This window comes from Hypanus sabinus, chromosome 17, assembly GCF_030144855.1.
Source record: "Hypanus sabinus isolate sHypSab1 chromosome 17, sHypSab1.hap1, whole genome shotgun sequence".
Classification (NCBI taxonomy): Eukaryota; Metazoa; Chordata; class Chondrichthyes; order Myliobatiformes; family Dasyatidae; genus Hypanus; species Hypanus sabinus.
This window is the reverse complement of record NC_082722.1, coordinates 3,518,257-3,536,015: the sequence shown is the minus strand read 5'-3', so window position 1 is coordinate 3,536,015 and position 17,759 is coordinate 3,518,257. Positions and strand designations below refer to the sequence as shown.

Here is a 17,759-nt window from a genome sequence, read left to right as displayed (position 1 = left end):
CGCTGCTCCAAAGAGCGCTATACGAGGTCATTCTTACCCTCTGCTGTTAGGCTCCATAACGAGTGAACCTACAGCCAGGGAAGTGATGACTTCCTTCCGTTAAACTCTTTGAGGTAACTTATTTTTTATTCTTTCTCATTTCTCTTCTAATATTTGTATATCTGTGCACTTACAATGCTAGAGTGACACTGCAATTTGCTTTGATATTGATGAACTATCTATTTATCTGAAGGTTAACTTGCAGAATTGAGTCAGTGCTGAGGAAGGCAAATGCAATGTTAGCATTCATTTTGAGAGGACTAGAATATAAAAGCAAGGATGTGATGCTGAGGCTTTATATGGTATTGGTCAGACTGCATTTGAGCATTGTGAACAGCTTTGGGCCCCTTATCTAAGAAAAGATGGCTAGCATTGAAGAATTTCAAGAGGAAGTTCAAGAGAATAATTTTGTGAATGTAAGGGTTAACGTGTGAGAAGCATTCGATGACTCTGGGCCTGTACTCACTGGGGTTCAGAAGAATGAGGAGGGATCATATTGAACCCTATCAAATATTGAAAGGCCTAGACAGAGTGATGAGTGGGGTGCTGCATGGTCGGTGCTGGGCTCACAGCTGTTTACCAATTACATCGATGATTTAGAAGAGGGGACTGAGTGTAGTGTAGCAAAATTTGCTGATGACTCTAAACTGAGTGGAAAAGCAAATTGTACAAAGGATGTGGAGAGTCTACAGAGGGATGTGGATAGGTTGAGTGAGTGGGCCAAGGTCTGGCAGATGGAATACAACGTTGGTAAATGCAAGATCATCCGCTTTGGAAGGAATAATAGGAGAGCAGATTATTATTTAAATGGTGAAAGATTGCAGCATGCTGTTGTGCAGAGGGACTTGGGAGTGCTTGTGCATGAATCACAAAATGTTGGCTTTCAGGTACAACAGGTTATTAAGGAGGCAAACAGAATGTTGACCTTCATTGCTGGAGGGATTGAATTCAAGAGCAGGGAGGTCTCCATACTTGAGGAAGGATATACTGGCTTTGGAGGCAGTGCAGAGGAGGTTCACCAGATTGATTCCAGGGATGAAGGGGTTAACCTATGAGGAGAGATTGAGTCGCCTGGGACTATACTCTCTGGAATTCAGAAGAATGAGAGGGGATCTTATAGAAGCATCCAAAATTTTTAAAGGGATAGATATGATAGAAGTCGGAAAGTTGTTTCCATTGGTAGGTGAGACTAGAACTAGGGGACATTGCCTCAAGATTCAGGGGAGAAGATTTAGGACAGAGATGAGGAAAAACTGTTTTTCCAGAGAGTGGTGAATCTGTGGAATTTTCTGCCCAAGGAAACAGTTGTGGCTTCTTCACTAAACATATTTAAGAAACAAATAGATTTTTACATTAGGGGAATTAAGGGTTGTGGAGAAAAGGCAGATAGATGGAACTGAGTTTATGGACAGATCAGCCATGATCTTATTGAATAGTGGGGTAGGCTTGATGGGCTGGATGGCCTACTCCTGCTCCTATTTCTTATGTTCTTGTGTTCTTATGCTCTTCTGAGTGAATATGGAGAGGATGTTTTCTATAGTGGATGAGTCTAGGACCAGAGGGCACAGCCTCAGATTAGAGAGACGTCCATTTAGAACAGAGATGAGAAGGAACTTCTTTAGCTAGATGGTGGTGAATCTGTGGAATTCATTGCCATGGACAGCTGTGGAGGCCGTCTTTGAGTATATTTAAAGTGAAGGTTGATAGGTTCTTGGTTAGTTAGGTCATCAAATATTATGGAGAGGGCAGAAGAAAGGGGCTGAAAGGGAAAATAAATCAGTCAAGTTGCAATGGCAGAGCAGTTTCGATGGGCCGGATTGACCATGTCTTGTAAGTATAAATGGACGTTTTATATTTCTATTCACAGTAAGGGAAAGTTGCATGCTCACTATCAAACTTAACAGTGGAGAAGAAGCAATGTTTGATGTTGCCTTCAAACCAACCATGGCTCAACGTTTCGATGGAACACTCTATCTCACTATATTCAATAACCAATATGAGGATACCATTATACATCTGGTTGGTGAGGGTTACCAAGATGATGTCACTCTGGACAACATCCACGGACTATTGCAAAGTGGTGAGGAAGAAAACATCACTAGTTTTCTGGAAGACAAAGAGATTGAAGGTGAGTGCTCTTTATCATTCTCCTGCAGCAGTGTGAGAACTCTAGCTGCCAATCATCAGAATACTGTCTGTAATCTCACAGTGATTTCCTCATGTAATCTTCTATTGAGCTCCAATTAAATATAATTGCTTTTGATTTGTTTATGATGCTGTACATTTGCTTTGCTGCTAAACTTTTGCAGTTCTTCAGAGTCAGTGACCTGACTCTAGAAAACATACTAGCACAAAGAGAACATGAGTGAATCTGCAGATGCTGGAAATAAGTAAAAACACAAAATGCTGGAGGAACTCAGCAGGCCTGGCAGCATCTATGGAAAAGAATAAAGTCAATGTTTCGGGCCGAGACCCTTCCGCAGGACCTGCCTGGTCTGTTGAGCTCCTCCAGCATCTATGCACGTTGCTTGGATTTCCAGCATCTGAAGATTTTCTCTTGCTCGCGTATCCAATGTGTGATCATTGCCAGAGTTGAAAAGTAAACTCTTTGACTAGTGAGTCATGCCCAGGTATACTGGTAGCATTATATTCTTTAGATAGCTCCAAATGACATCCTTGCAGAAGGGAGACTGGTTCTGAGCTTCTAAACTAAATTACACAGTACTGGAGAGATAAGTCACAATGGTTTTCCTGCAAGATTTATTTCAATGTGGAAGATCGCAGGTCTAGTTCTGGACCTATGGCTGCACTCTCTGTGAACAGCTGGCTGGCACATAAATCAGTGAGACCTCTTAGTTGACGCTGTTTAATGTAATTTTGTATCAGGACTGGAAAGGAAACGGGAAAGAAGCCAGAATGAGAAAGTAGGTGGTGGATGGGGGTGGGGGGGAGGGGAAGGAGTACAAGCTGGCAAGAGATAGATGAAACCAGGTGAGGAGGGGGAGGTAAGGGGTGGAGTGAAAAGCTGGAACATGTATAGAAGGTGTGTCAAGTATAATTCATTTGTTGTTTCTGATTTGATACAATATTTTCATTCAATTGCTGGGGTGGTTGTCGCTGCGCCCGTCTGGTCTGCCTCACCGGAGAGTCAGGCTTCAGTGTTGGCCTGGGTACGTCCACACGGCGCCCCCCCCCCCCCCCCCACAGTGTCCAGTTCTGGATGTTGGCGAGCCACACCTCATGTTCTGCTGTGTAGCCACTTTCTCCCTTTCATTGCCGCACAGTCGCAGGTAACCGCCGTCATTGTGCACCAGGTGGTGATAGCTGGCCCATGTTGGGGAGGACAGACAGACGGATGATGGGGATGGTTGACCATGTGTCCACCAACGCCCAGCATCTGACGTTCTCCACCACACAGTCCATGTATATAACCATAAAATATAGGAGCAGAATTAGGCCATTTGGCCCATCAAGTCTGCTCCACCATTTCATCATGGCTGATCCAATTTTCTTCTCAGCCCCAATCCTCTGCTTTCTCCCCGTATCCCTTCCTACCCTGACCAATCAACAGGCCTTGCTCTTCACCCAAACAACCTACCCGAGGGAGGCAACAATGGAGGGATTCTCCTGGAGGTCTTGGGCTACACTGGAATGCCTGGGAGGGGGGATCAAAGATTGCTTCAGCTCTCTCTGTCTCTGCCAGCAATGATGGTGATATTAGGCCAATGTTCTGCTGAAGGATCTCTGGCGACAGTGATTCATTGCCCATCCTCCCATTTTGGAGTGTCCTGGGTTCCCTGGCACAAGCTGTGAGGGAGGGAGGTAGGTGGTCCACTCTGCCTTATCCCCCGGGCTTGCCCTGTCGAGTTTCCCTGGGAAGCCACAATGATCATTTCTTAGTTCTCCCTCTTGGTTGGTGTCCCGTCTTCAGGAGACGAGCCTAGGAGTGTGGGAAAGGCATACTACTGGGTCCCTCGACTTATTCCCCAGGGCTTAAGGTGCCCCATCTGACTTTGTAGCTCTTCAATTTCACAATCAATTTCTGATCCTGCTCCTGACACTCATGTGGCAAGCATTTCATTCATGATGACAGACGACAAAAGCTTGTTTATCTCAACAGACGTCTTTATTGTGATAAACACAAAAACTATGACCTACATAGGGGACCACTCAGTCTCATACAAGCAGAGGAGGTGATTATTACACACCCCGGTTACAGTCAGGCAGCCCACAAACACACAAGCGAATAGTGGTATAACCCAAGCTAAAATGTAAGAATAAATTAACTTGAACATCCTACCATAATCTCACAAAGATATTTTAAAACAAGAACAATAAATAGCGCTGGCCAGTAGGACTGCTAGGGCAGGCTGTTGAGCATGCTCCCGTAGCGCCACAATATGTTACAGGAAAGTATGTTGGGTTGGGGAAATTATAAGGTTGCTTTGAGAGTAAGCATTGACTTGAAAGGTCGAATAGTCACCTTCTTTGTCGGCATAAATGAAAAATAATATGATTATCTGATTAAGGAGCATTTTATTGTGATTCATCCTAGCAACACACTTGAACCACATTCAGTTTGGAGACTGCCACATCAGCAAGCCTTATCAGGTGACTTTCACAATGACCAATCGAAGTGCAACAGATGTGGTCCGATTTCACTGGTTCTCAGACATCAAAGAACTTAAGATCTCTCCACAGGTAATTAAACAGGTCTGATGAAACCTAGTATCTTCAAACCTACAGCAAGGTACATTTCCTATAGCATAAGTTAGGATCCAGAGAAAAATTCATTGTCTTTCCTCACCAAAACACTGACTAAGTTACAGCTTTCCAAATCCACGGTCATCACGTAGCAAAGCAGTTAGGACAATGCTATTACAGCTTGGAGCATCAGAATGTGGAGTTCAATTCTAACATCCTCTGTAAGCAAGTTTATATGTTCCTCATGTGTGCATGTGGGTTTTCCTTGGGTGCTCCTGTTTCCTCCCAGGATCCAAAGACATCCTGGTTTAATAGGTTAATTGGTCATTCTAAATTGTCCTGTGATTAGGCTATGGTTATTATCAGTAGGTTGCTGGGCAGCCTGGCTCCAAGCACTGAAAGAGCCTGTTCCACACTACTTAAATTAAATTAATTCTAGTTCAAAATGAATTATATTACAGATTTCATTTACAAAGGTAAGCTGCTCTTTCTGGAACATGCCACCCTCTTCCGCCTGAACAGGAATACACTGGTCCCGTTCCATTCTGTGTTGGAGAATCAGCCACAAGATCTTCTGCATTTATCTGGCTAATCAGGATCCTGTTTAGTTTTTAATAGAATTTTTCACTGTCTTCACTATCACATCTGTTAGTATCATCTGCATGCTTATTAACCATACCTCGTGTATTCACATGCAAATTGCTTATATAAATAAATAAGCATCAGCATTCTACTATATGGCATATGGCATTCTACTAGTCAGAAGCCTCCCGTCTGAAAAACAACCTTCAACCATTGCACTCTGCTTCCTACTATTAGGCCAGTTATGAATTCAATCCACTCTCTTCTGGATCCCATGCAATCTAACCTCCCAAACCAGCATGTGGGACTTCATCAAAGGCCTTTCTAGAATACATATAGATATCCCTGCCCACGTCAATTCTCCTTGTTACCTCTTTGAAAAATTCTAGGGGCTTGTCAGACATGATTTTCCACACACAAAGCCTTGCAGACTATCCTTATTTAGATATAATTTGTCCAAATGTAAATATTTTTACAAGGGTCTTCATAATTTCTCCTGCAACTTCATACAAGGTCTGAGGATGTATTTGGTCAGTCCAGTGTCTACATTGAGTGTTTTAAGGCTACCAATATCACCTCTCTAGTAATTAGTATGCAGTACAAGACAACATCACTTATTTCTTTCACATTCATCATTTACTATACAGTAAATTCTGATGAGAAACTGTCATTAAAACCTTGCTCATCTCCTGTGGCTCTATAGATGGACGGTTATGCTGATCTTTAAGGGGACCTACTTCATCCTCTGCCAGGCCACTCTTTTATTCTTAATATATCTGAAGATTCTCTTGGAATTTTTCTTAACTGCCTGCCAAATAATCTCATAGCCTAATCTTGTCCTCGTGATTTCGCTCTTAAGGATACTCCTGCACTTTTTAAAGTTACCAAGAGATTCACTTGTTCTCAATTGCCTCACTGGCCAGAATTTCTTTATATCTCTCATTAGCTGAGAATCCCAGAACGTTCCCTAAATCCAAGCAGGAACTCATTGATAAACACCTCCCTTTGCCAGAAAGCAGTCTCGCTGGTTGAGGCCTCTGCTTCCAAAGCATAACACCACCTTATGCTTCCAAAACTGACCTTGTCCCAGTTTAGAATCTGAGCCATCCTATCTTTCTACATAACTATTTTAAATCTTATAGAATTATAGTCACTGGATCCATGGTGCTCCCTGACTGACACTAAGTCACTTCTTAAGCAAAGCAAAGGCCCAGTGTATACTTTCGTTACTGGGGCCCTCTATATCTAGATTAAGGGAACTTCCTTGGACAGATTTAACAGGCTTAACTCTTTCCTAGCTGTTTGCACTATAGGCAGCCCGGTCAATGTCAGGGAAGTTAGAATCTCCCACTATTATTCTTACAGATATCTATGATCTCTCTCCTAATGTGCTCCTCTACATCTCATTGACAGTTGGGAGGCCTATAACGTAGGAGCAAGAGAGGGCTGGTCACTTTGGCCTGACTGGATGATTCCCCCAGAATTATCTCCTCCAAGCACTCTTATGAACACCTCCATCAAAAAGGAAACTCCCTCACCTCTCTTACCTGTAACTCCATCACACCTGTAATAACTGTATCCTGGAACGTTAAGCTGCCAGTCTTGCCCTATGCTTGCCCACATTTCTGTTAAGGCACAATAGCCTAGTTCCCAAGTTTCATTTAGTTAGTATTTACAGGAGATTTCCAGGAAGATGTCAAATATAATGTGAGTTCCCAGTAAATTGTGACTATTTGTAAAAAGGTTTCCAGATATGAAATGATATTCAGGAGATAACCATATTGGAAAAAGTGAAACCCCTATTTGGCAAGGCATGAATTTGTAACCTGTTTATAGTAGACCTATCACTAGTTTTGATGTAATGAGTTCGGATTAAGAAGAATTTTGGCAGCCGTTGATATTTGCCCTCTGCTGAATTTGGCCTGGCATATTTATATCCCATTTTTTACAAATTTGGGTCATTTCCAGATGTGCACTGACTATTGTATCTCAGTTGCTTGCTGCTTCTGTGTTTCTGATTCCAAGTATTGACCTGCCACCTGTCCTGGCTTAGATATATGATATCTGTTTAACTGCATGCAGCAACTGAGGTAATCTAGCAAACTAGCCTCATTGCTACATGTCCTATATACCCAACTCATGTGGATATTTGGCCTAATTTATACTTAATTATTTTTGGTTAGTTTGGCCATCTGCATGCTGGATGTGCAAAGGATATGACTGTGACATTAAAGTCTGACCTACCAATTACGTACAACAGTCAAGCTGTAAAATGCATGATGTCGAAGATTATCTTCCCAGTGCCTGTTGATCAGGTTCCAGATTGGGATAATCGTCTCAGTGTCGTGAAGTGGATTGATGCTGGCACTGGGGTACGACCTGCCAAGAAGAAGGTGAGTCTCTGTATGTGTGCGTACGTGTGTGTGTGTGCATGCAAGCATCCGTATGTGTTTGTGTGCGTCTGTGTGTGTAAGTGTGTGTGTGCATGCGTCCGTGTGTGTGTGCGTGCGCATGTGTCCATGTGTGTGTGCATGTGTGTGTGCGTGCGTGTGTGCGTGCGTGTGCGCGTGAGTGTGTGTGTGTGCGCATATGTGTGCATGCTGTGTCTTTATATATTTTATGTCTCAAGCACAAGAAAATCTACAAACGCTAGCAATCCAAAGCAATACACACAACATGCGAAGGCAAAGCATTTTCAGGATGTATGTTGTATACATTTCTCTGACGGTAAATGTACCTTTGAAACATACTGGAAGAGTAAATAGTTGGCGTTTTGGGCCGAGTCTCTTCATTTTATCTTTCTTTCCAGTTCTGGTAAAGGCTCTCAGCTCAAAACGTTGACTGTACTCTGCCTGGCCTGCTGAGTTCCTCCAGCATTTTGTGAGTTCTGGTGCGTATGTGTGTTTGTGTGTTATGTTTGCTGCTTTATGTGTGCTTTATGCATGCGTGTGAAAGGCAGAGTGAGCATGCAGGCATGTGTGCACGTGTGTGTTCTGAAATATTTATACAAATTGTCAACTCTTGCAAGTAGTGTGTGGTTGAGCAGGATAATCTGGGAGGAGTATATGGGGACATGGAGAGAATCAAATGTGATTAGTTCAGGACCCATGTAAATGGGTGGCTGATTATCAGCACAGACCATAGGTTGCAGAGCCTGTTTCTATCACACACCACTCCCTATGCAATTTTTGCTCATTTCTTTCTCAATTCCTGCTAAAACATTGTTTACATTTACATCATTTATTATCATATTGTAAATTGCCCTTTACTGCCTATTGTTTATTAATTATTGTACTGTCTTGCACTGTTTTGTCCACTTTATGTAGTCCCGTGTAGGTCTCAAGTCTAATGTAGTTTGGTGTTGTTTCAGGTAGTCTAGTGTAGTTTTGTGTTGTCTCATGCAGCACCAGGGTCCTGGAGGAACGTCGTTTCATTTTTACTGTGTACTGTACCAGCAGTTTATGGTTGAAGTGACAATAAAAAGCAACTTGACTTGACTTGATGTGTAATGAATGCAAGCAATGAATACAACACAGAAGCAGGCCTGGCCTGACCCTTCTGCCCATCTACTTTAATTCTATTTGCCACATTACGCATTGACTATTAATGTGTCTGACTATATGCCTGTGAAACATAGTTGATTCCACCAACCCTTCTACTATGCATCAGATGCCAGTTATCTGATATTAACTTGAAGCTCAGCTGTTGTCAGTGAATTGCTTCTAGAGGTTTGTCTTTCAATCCTTGTTCCTCTGTCTCTCCCTCAGGTGGTGGAGATTGATCCAGAACCTGTCCATAGTGTTTTAGAAGACAGTACCCAGGAGCTGGAACTGAAGATCAGTGCCATGGTGGATTACAGTAACTTTGAATGTCTTTGTGATAGCATTATCTTCAAGGATACACTACTGCACCAGAGTCGAATCTATGTGTAAGTACCTTATGGTGGAGTTAGACATTTCTAATTTCCTTCTGAGACTCCCGGTGAAAGATTGATTACTTGACTTGACATATAACCATAATGGCCTACTCCTGCACCTATTTTCTATGTTTCTATATAACAATGTAACAATTACAGTACAGAAACAGGCCATCTCGGCCCTTCGAATCCATGTCGAACTCTTACTCTCACCTAGTCCCACTGACCTGCACTCAGCCCATAACCCTCCATTCCTTTCCTGTCCATATACCTATCCAATTTTACTTTAAATGACAATATCGAACCTGCCTCTACCACTTCTACTGGAAGCTCGTTCCACACAGCTACCACTCTCTGAGTAAAGAAATTCCCCCTCGTGTTACCCATAAACTCTTGTCCCCTAACTCTCAACTCATGTCCTCTTGTTTGAATCTCTCCTACTCTCAATGGAAAAAGCCTATCCATGTCAACTCTATCTATCCCCCTCATAATTTTAAATACCTCTATCAAGCCCCCCTCAACCTTCTAAGCTCTAAGCTTCTAAGCTTCTAAGCTCCAAAAAATAAAGACCTAACTTGTTCAACCTTTCCCTGTAACTTAGGTGCTGAAACCCAGGTAACATTCTAGTAAATCTCCTCTGTACTCTCTCTATTTTGTTGACATCTTTCCTATAATTTGGTGACCAGAAATGTACACAATACTCCAAATTTGGCCTCACCAATGCCTTGTACAATTTTAACATTACATCCCAACTCCTATATTCAATGCTCTGATTTATAAAGGCCAGCATACCAAAAGCTTTCTTCACCACCCTATCCACATGAGATTCCACCTTCAGGGAACTATGCACCATTATTCCTAGATCACTCTGTTCTACTGCATTCTTCAATGCCCTACCATTTACCATGTATGTCCTATTTTGATTATTCCTACCAAAATGTAGCACCTCACACTTATCAGCATTAAACTCCATCTGCCATTGTTCAGCCCACTCTTCTAACTGGCCTAGGTCTCTCTGCAAGCTTTGAAAATCTACTTCATTGCAACCTGCCATCTTTCTTGCTTACAAAAAAGAAGCTTGCTCCTGCTGGCGAGATTGATTGGCAGATAAATCTTAAGGCCAGCGCCTTCTTGATGTATTCTTCCAGGGCCAGCAGTTCTGGCTGACAGAGATTCTAGTACTGGGTAAAAGGTCAACAGCACAGTGGTATGGCCAGTGTGGTGTCAAGGAGGAGGCCTTCTTTTTAACCAAAGATCTCTAGAAAGTCAACACGCTCAGCCGGAACACTGGACAGATCCACAATAGCAGTTCGCACAGGAGGAGGGGCGCTGACCAGGGCTCCAGCTGGATCCAGCCCAGACCCACTCGGCCGGAACGCTGGACAGATCCACAATAGCAGTTCGCACAGGAGGAGGGGCGCTGACCAGGGCTCCAGCTGGATCCAGCCCAGACCCACTCGGCCGGAACACTGGACAGATCCACAATAGCAGTTCGCACAGGAGGAGGGGCGCTGACCAGGGCTCCAGCTGGATCCAGCCCAGACCCACTCGGCCGGAACGCTGGACAGATCCACAATAGCAGTTCGCACAGGAGGAGGGGCGCTGACCAGGGCTCCAGCTGGATCCAGCCCAGACCCACTCGGCCGGAACACTGGACAGATCCACAATAGCAGTTCACACAGGAGGAGGGGCGCTGACCAGGGCTCCAGCCCAGACCCACTCGGCCGGAACGCTGGACAGATCCACAATAGCAGTTCGCACAGGAGGAGGGGCACTGACCAGGGCTCCAGCTGGATCCAGCCCAGACCCACTCGGCCGGAACGCTGGACAGATCCACAATAGCAGTTCGCACAGGAGGAGGGGCGCTGACCAGGGCTCCAGCCCAGACCCACTCGGCTGGAACGCTGGACAGATCCACAATAGCAGTTTGCACAGGAGGAGGGGCGCTGACCAGGGCTCCAGCTGGATCCAGCCCAGACCCACTCGGCCGGAACGCTGGACAGATCCACAATAGCAGTTCGCACAGGAGGAGGGGCGCTGACCAGGGCTCCAGCTGGATCCAGCCCAGACCAACTCGGCCGGAACGCTGGACAGATCCACAATAGCAGTTCGCACAGGAGGAGGGGCGCTGACCAGGGCTCCAGCTGGATCCAGCCCAGACCAACTCGGCCGGAACGCTGGACAGATCCACAATAGCAGTTCGCACAGGAGGAGGGGCGCTGACCAGGGCTCCAGCTGGATCCAGCCCAGACCCACTCGGCCGGAACGCTGGACAGATCCACAATAGCAGTTCGCACAGGAGGAGGGGCGCTGACCAGGGCTCCAGCTGGATCCAGCCCAGACCCACTCGGCCGGAACGCTGGACAGATCCACAATAGCAGTTCGCACAGGAGGAGGGGCGCTGACCAGGGCTCCAGCTGGATCCAGCCCAGACCCACTCTTGGAGCACCTTTAAGGACCAATTAGTCCCTGGGTTGTGTTAAGGAAGCCAAGGAAGACTAAGCACAAAGCCCAAAGGCTGACCATCCAGAGCCTTGGCATCAATATTATCTCTCCTTTGAGGCAGGGAGATACCCATGAGGTTCCTGGCTGCCCCTAAGTCAAAAAATGCCTGAAGCATGGGGGTTTGGGACCCCACAACAAGGAAGCTGGGAGCATTACATGATTAGGGGAATATGCTTGCAGGGAGAATCGGCCTATCCTGATGATGGGTATCCTCTTTTACTATGCGCTTGGGGCATGGTGGCCTGGTTTAGAGGCAGGGACCTGTTCTCCTGCACCGATCTCATTCCTCCTGAGATACGTGCATGCGTCCCACCTCCATCGTCTCCTCTGTGGACTGGCTGCTGGGTAATGAATGAGAAGATGGAGATAGACAGTGATCTAGAGTTGGAAATGCAGGGCACTCTTTCTCTCAGTTAGCCAGCTGTAGATTCTAATGTTCAGATTTATCAGGTCATCCAGACGATCCTGCTCATCATGCACTGTGATCTCTTGTCAAACTCCTGTGCTTAGACCACGCAGGAAAGTGGTGATGAGGTTTTCTTGTGCCACCCCATCTCAGCCACAAGTAGAACTTTGAACTTAACTGCATAGTCCCTCGTTGTCCCTTTCCCTTGGGACAGATCCAGTAGTCAGTGGCTGCCTCCAGAACCTGTACTAGAAAATCAAACACTCTCACGAACTCAACCACAAATTGCTGAAAGGACTGGGTTGTGGAGAAAGCTGGTTCTTGTAGATCATTGAACAAACTCCATTAATTTGTCCTCCATCTGAACAACAAACTTTGGCTTGGATGGAGCTAGCTGCTCTGAAGTAGTTGTCGTACTGTGCGAGCCACATCAGCCAAACCACCCTCTAGCATCTGTCCCACCAGTCCAAAGAAATTCCGGGCTGAAATCAGCTGTTCTCTCTCTTATGGGTCCATTTTAGTGTTTGAGACTTGCTGACAATAGTGTGCAGTTATAGGGATGAAGTTTTCACTGACTTTTAATAAGAACTGTGCTGAATTAAAGGAAAAACAATAAACACTAGGCCAACAGGACTATAACTAAAACCCTAACTCTGAAAGGTAACACCAACTCTGCAGCTAGGAACCAGTAGCTTAACACTACGTGAATACCACTCACAGTGTCAATCTCAATGGTAGTCTTCTTTCCCAGAACAAGGATGAAGATGAGCAGGGAGCATAGACATTGCTGTGCTTTTGATCAAGTCTCAACAGGACTAGAACGAGAGGAAGAGAGTTAAATACCACCACAATGAAACTCTAATTGGTTGAAACATGCATAGTCAAGTGTGATTGACAAACCTGTTCAGCAGCCCACTTGCGAGGGCATGCAGACCTCATGGCGCTGTCTGTGGCTGTGATAGGGCCTTTGTGACAGTACCTCCCAAACCCACAGCTTCCATCACCTAGAAAGCCAAAGGCAGTAGGTACAGTACATGGGAATATCAGTATTTGAAGCTTGCCCTCCAAGATGAACTCCATCCTGACCTGGAAATATGTTGTTGTTCATTCAGCTTTGTTGCTTCTCCATCCTGGAACTCACTCCCCAGCAGCACGATGGGGCACCTGTGCCAGAAGGACTTAAGCTGTCTGAGAAAAAAGGTCACTCTCTCCTTCTCAATGGGTGGTAAATGAATACATAGCAGCTTTTACTCATTATTCTCTCTCTTGCATTCCATTTTAACACTGTTATGTGACATAAAATAATACTATAACAAAATGTGTTTATTTCATCTATTTCTTGAGCTCAGTCATTTATTGCTCAACATTAATGGGCATACATCAAAGCCTTATACAGTCATCTCTCTCACCTGTGAATCCAGTGTCTCTTTGGCATAGATGGGAGATCACATTTCCATCCCTCACACACTGATATTGCCAGTGCTAAAGTTACACCATAAAACTTGCTTTTCATCCTGGTAGGCAAAGTTGACAAATGAATTTCTTTTTTTAATCAAGTAATGAAGGTATAAAAATTTATTTACTATGATTTCTGTCAGTGTAAGTCTTGTGAACACGGCAAGATGTCACGCTATCTACAGTCGATCATGAACTTTAATGCATAATATGGATTAAGTATTAAACCTAGTATCTTATTTTGATGTCTCAGCTGTGATTCAAGTCAACAAATCAACAAGAGGTTTAAATACAGTTGTTTTATTTCAGCAAAAATTTCAAGTGCAGTTCCCATGTTTTTGATAATATTAATCTACTAAATATTTTATGAGAGTAGACAGTCCTTATTTTTATCTGGAATATGCCAAATACATATTTCTGTATACATTGTTGTTCAGTCTAGATTTAAAATGTATGAAGGCTATGACTGAATATTAATCCTGAATGGCATCGTTGAACAGAGAGCAAACACTTCAGCAATAAAACCGTGGCTGGTCATTGTATAGTGATGCTGATTTTTGTGCTCAATCTTTTGGCTTTGAGTGAAATGTGATTGTTGCTGAGGCAGGCATCTGTTGACAGTGGAACAGACAACCAGGGGCAAAGATTTTTACCTACCATGCTGTTACTTCGTTCAATGCCATTGGTTCACCAGCTGTTCATATTCCAGATCAGTAAAGAAACTGAAATATCCCTATAACTCGGTGGGCATGTCACGTTGGCAGCAGAATGTGTGACAGTTGCAGGCTACCTCAGCACATCCTTTGGCATATTAGTTGTTAACCAGATGACATATTTTATTGTATATGTTTCAATGTACTGTACATGTGATAAATACATTTGAATCCTGAAGTTGAATCTTAACTTCATATTGTTTGATTGAGGAAAGAGTCGTGCTTGGGTTTGAGAAACTTTTGCACATCCATCACCAACTATTAAATAAACTAAGTTTCTCAAGCAATAGCTGCTTCATTTCCTGAGTCCCTGGCCAAGCTCATTTTCCTGAGAGCTGCCTGAGCCCCCTGTTCATCATCTGCCTGTCTGGCAACCAAACCCTTTACCTCTCCCTGATAATGTAGCTAGTCAGCTCTCCTGATCCACTTTCTGTTCCCATCAGCTCAGCCCCACACCTCTGCAATTAACTTTGTGATCCCCTTTCTGTTCACCCTACAGTAAATAAAACAATTAAACCATCCTGGGCAGCTCAGTGGTAACTCTGCACTTTTTTATGGTTCCTGCACCTGCCAGGAACACCTAAGAGGACATATTTAATCATCATATCCAAATTTAACTCCACAGGAACAGAATTTAATGTAAACTATTTTGATGGTAGAAGATTTTTTCCCATCTGGTTGTTCTCATTTGTTATATTTGGTGAAGCCTATAATGAACGAGGTCATTTTTGTGCACCAGAGTCCGATGTTTTCAGGCCTCTCCATTTCCTCCTTCCTATAGAGAGATGCCTCATACACATAGATGGATTTAGGAGGCTAATTATTACTTCAAAAAAATATAGTTTCCAGTTGGGGAACCAGCATGTAACTTATTTTTTCTTTGGGAAGCGGTTTGTGAAAGTCTGTAGTAGGAAATGCATGGTTTATTTATGTGTTCATTTTCAAGAAGTGATGATTATTGAGTTTTCCTATCCTATAAGTAAATACACCAATACCTCAATACCATTGACACCCCAGGCCCCTCTCCTACAATCCAGCCCCTATTCCTTCTAGTGATCTCAGTCAGATACCTACCACTCAATAACCCAGTTACAGTCTGAGCCCAGGCAGATGCATTCCCCTGCATTTAATGCTACCGACAACACAAAGGCATTTCTAACTATACTGCCAGTGATCAGCAAGTGGCAGAAGACTGGCTAGCAAATGGTAGGTGAGCAACTCTGTTGGCAAGCTTACCTCTCAGTTTGAGAATTCCACCCTCAGAATGGAGACATCGTCTTGGGCTCCTGATTTCTTGCTATTTCAACTCCGTTCCTTGTTCCCACACCAGCACGTCTGTCCTCAGCTTCCTCCACTGCCAGATTGTCAAACACAAATTAAAGGAATGGTACCCCATATTCTGCCTGTGTAGTCTACAATGTAGGTCATGAATATTGAATTCTACTCTTTAAGGTACACATAACTAATGATCTCCCCTCTCCCCACTGTTCCCATCTGCCCATTCTTCCTGCATTATCTGATCCCACTATCACCTTCCTTTCCTAGCAGAATACATCATCCCCCAGCCTCTTTTTGGGTCCTTAATTCTCATGTCTATCTGCCAGTCAACCTCTCCCTACCCTTCCCCTCACCTCTATACTAGCCACCTCGTCTCTACACCCTTAGTCCTGATGCTGTCCACCATCCCTGTGGCTCCACCGATGTGTCTGATCTGCTGTATTGCTCAAGCAGCACGAGAGAGTATAGGTCTCCGGGCTCTACTAAGCCACAGAAGTTCTTTCACTGCATGAGTGCAATGCAGACATTGGATCTTCATGAGGGCAAGCAACACTGTCCAGCCATACATTTCAAAATTAGCAAATTTATATTACTAATTAAATGAAAATAAATATAGTGGGTCAGATGGTGTGCTGCAGGTGCAGTAAGTGGGAGATGATGGAAAGTGAGTGTGTGCAGCATGAGAAGCCAACTCAAGGTGACTGAATTGGAGTTTAAACTCGTTCACCCCAAAACATGAGGGAGGAGCAAAGCTAGCTGCAACAGTCACACCCCGTACTTTAGTAATATACAACTGGCCGGTGAAGAGGACCAGGGGAGTGTGACCATGAATGGGGCAGCAATAGAAATCCAGAGAGTAGCACTTATAGGAGACTCAGGCTTTGCAATTGGCCAGCAGAAAGCTGGATCCTGTAACCTATTTCAGCAAGAGCAGAGACTGTAGGAAGCAGGATCAAACTGAGCATAACTTCATGGTCTAGGGGAGAGATAGAAGACAGTGCTGTCACATCGAGGTAGATACTGCTGCCTAGAGACTGTAGTGACTCTTCCTCGAGTTGCAGAGGATGCAGTGGGAGTGAACAAACCCAGTTGCTGTCATCTAGAATAAAGGTACAAGAAAGGAGATGCTGCTGAAGCAGCCTGGGACTAATTGAAAAAGCAGAAATGCAGAGGGAAGAATCTCTGATTACTACTGGAGCCACATTCAAATTGAATCAAGATTCATAGCAAGTTAGGTGAGTTCATGGCCCAACAGAAATAAATGGGAATGACCTGCTACCTTTTGCAAATATATGGTTGCACAGTGACCAAGACTGGGAATTACATATTTCAGGAGAGCAAACCTTTAGAAAGGTTAGGCAAAATAGAAAAAGACACCCTAATAACAGAATAAAAAGAGGATATATGGATCGTAGCTCTAAAAATCATCACTGGAAATTAGTTTGTGTAGAGCTGAGAAGCAGCAAAAGATATAAACATTAGTGGGAGTTGTTAGTAGAGCACAGTATGGTGTTGATGACAACTTCAACTTCATACCACAGCTTAGTTACCAATCTCAGGCCAAATCCTCTACTAGCATCAGAATACTTTACACCTCTATGAGGCATCTCTCCTAATTTTGTCTCACCTATTCATCCTAGATGACAATCTGGAGGACTTGAAAGGGTTCACAGAGATGATGTCCCTGGGTGTAGTTTAAAATATTTGTCAGGCCTCATGGAGCAGTGTGTCTATTTCCGGTTGCCTTGCTACAGGAAGGACGTGTGAGCAACAGAGAGAGTGTCGAAGAGATTTGCCTGGGTATTGTCTGGACTGCAAAATTGCTGTTGTATATTTATTGATTTAGAGATACAGCACAGTAATAAACGGGGGGAAATGTTCTAAGCAGTCAGAACAGAATAAAATTTACCTTGCTAGTATCTCCTTTATTATTTTAGCAGACTAACAGGCCCTTCTGTCTCAATGCTGCCCAATTGCACCCATGACCAATTAACCTTTGTGTCTTTGGGATGTGGGAGGAAGTCAGAACACCCCAATCAAACTCTCACCATCACAAGGAGAATGCACAAGCTCCTTACAGACAATCGGAACTGAAGGTAGATTGCTGCTGCTGAAATGGCATTGCGCTAATTACTAGACCACCAAGGAGAAAGTTATAAGG

At 44.0% G+C, this 17,759-nt stretch overlaps 1 protein-coding gene across 4 annotated transcripts in view; it reads left to right on the top strand.

Moving 5' to 3' along the window:
• hydin (HYDIN axonemal central pair apparatus protein) overlaps positions 1-17,759 on the top strand; it is a 1,146,554-nt gene that overhangs the window by 959,409 nt on the left and 169,386 nt on the right. For all 4 annotated transcript variants that reach the window (XM_059992477.1, XM_059992476.1, XM_059992474.1 and 1 more), the window contains 4 exons: positions 1,907-2,167; positions 4,595-4,740; positions 7,509-7,718; positions 9,093-9,253. In XM_059992477.1, the coding sequence (XP_059848460.1) occupies positions 1,907-2,167; positions 4,595-4,740; positions 7,509-7,718; positions 9,093-9,253 (778 nt within the window). The remainder of the gene's footprint in view (positions 1-1,906; positions 2,168-4,594; positions 4,741-7,508; positions 7,719-9,092; positions 9,254-17,759) is intronic.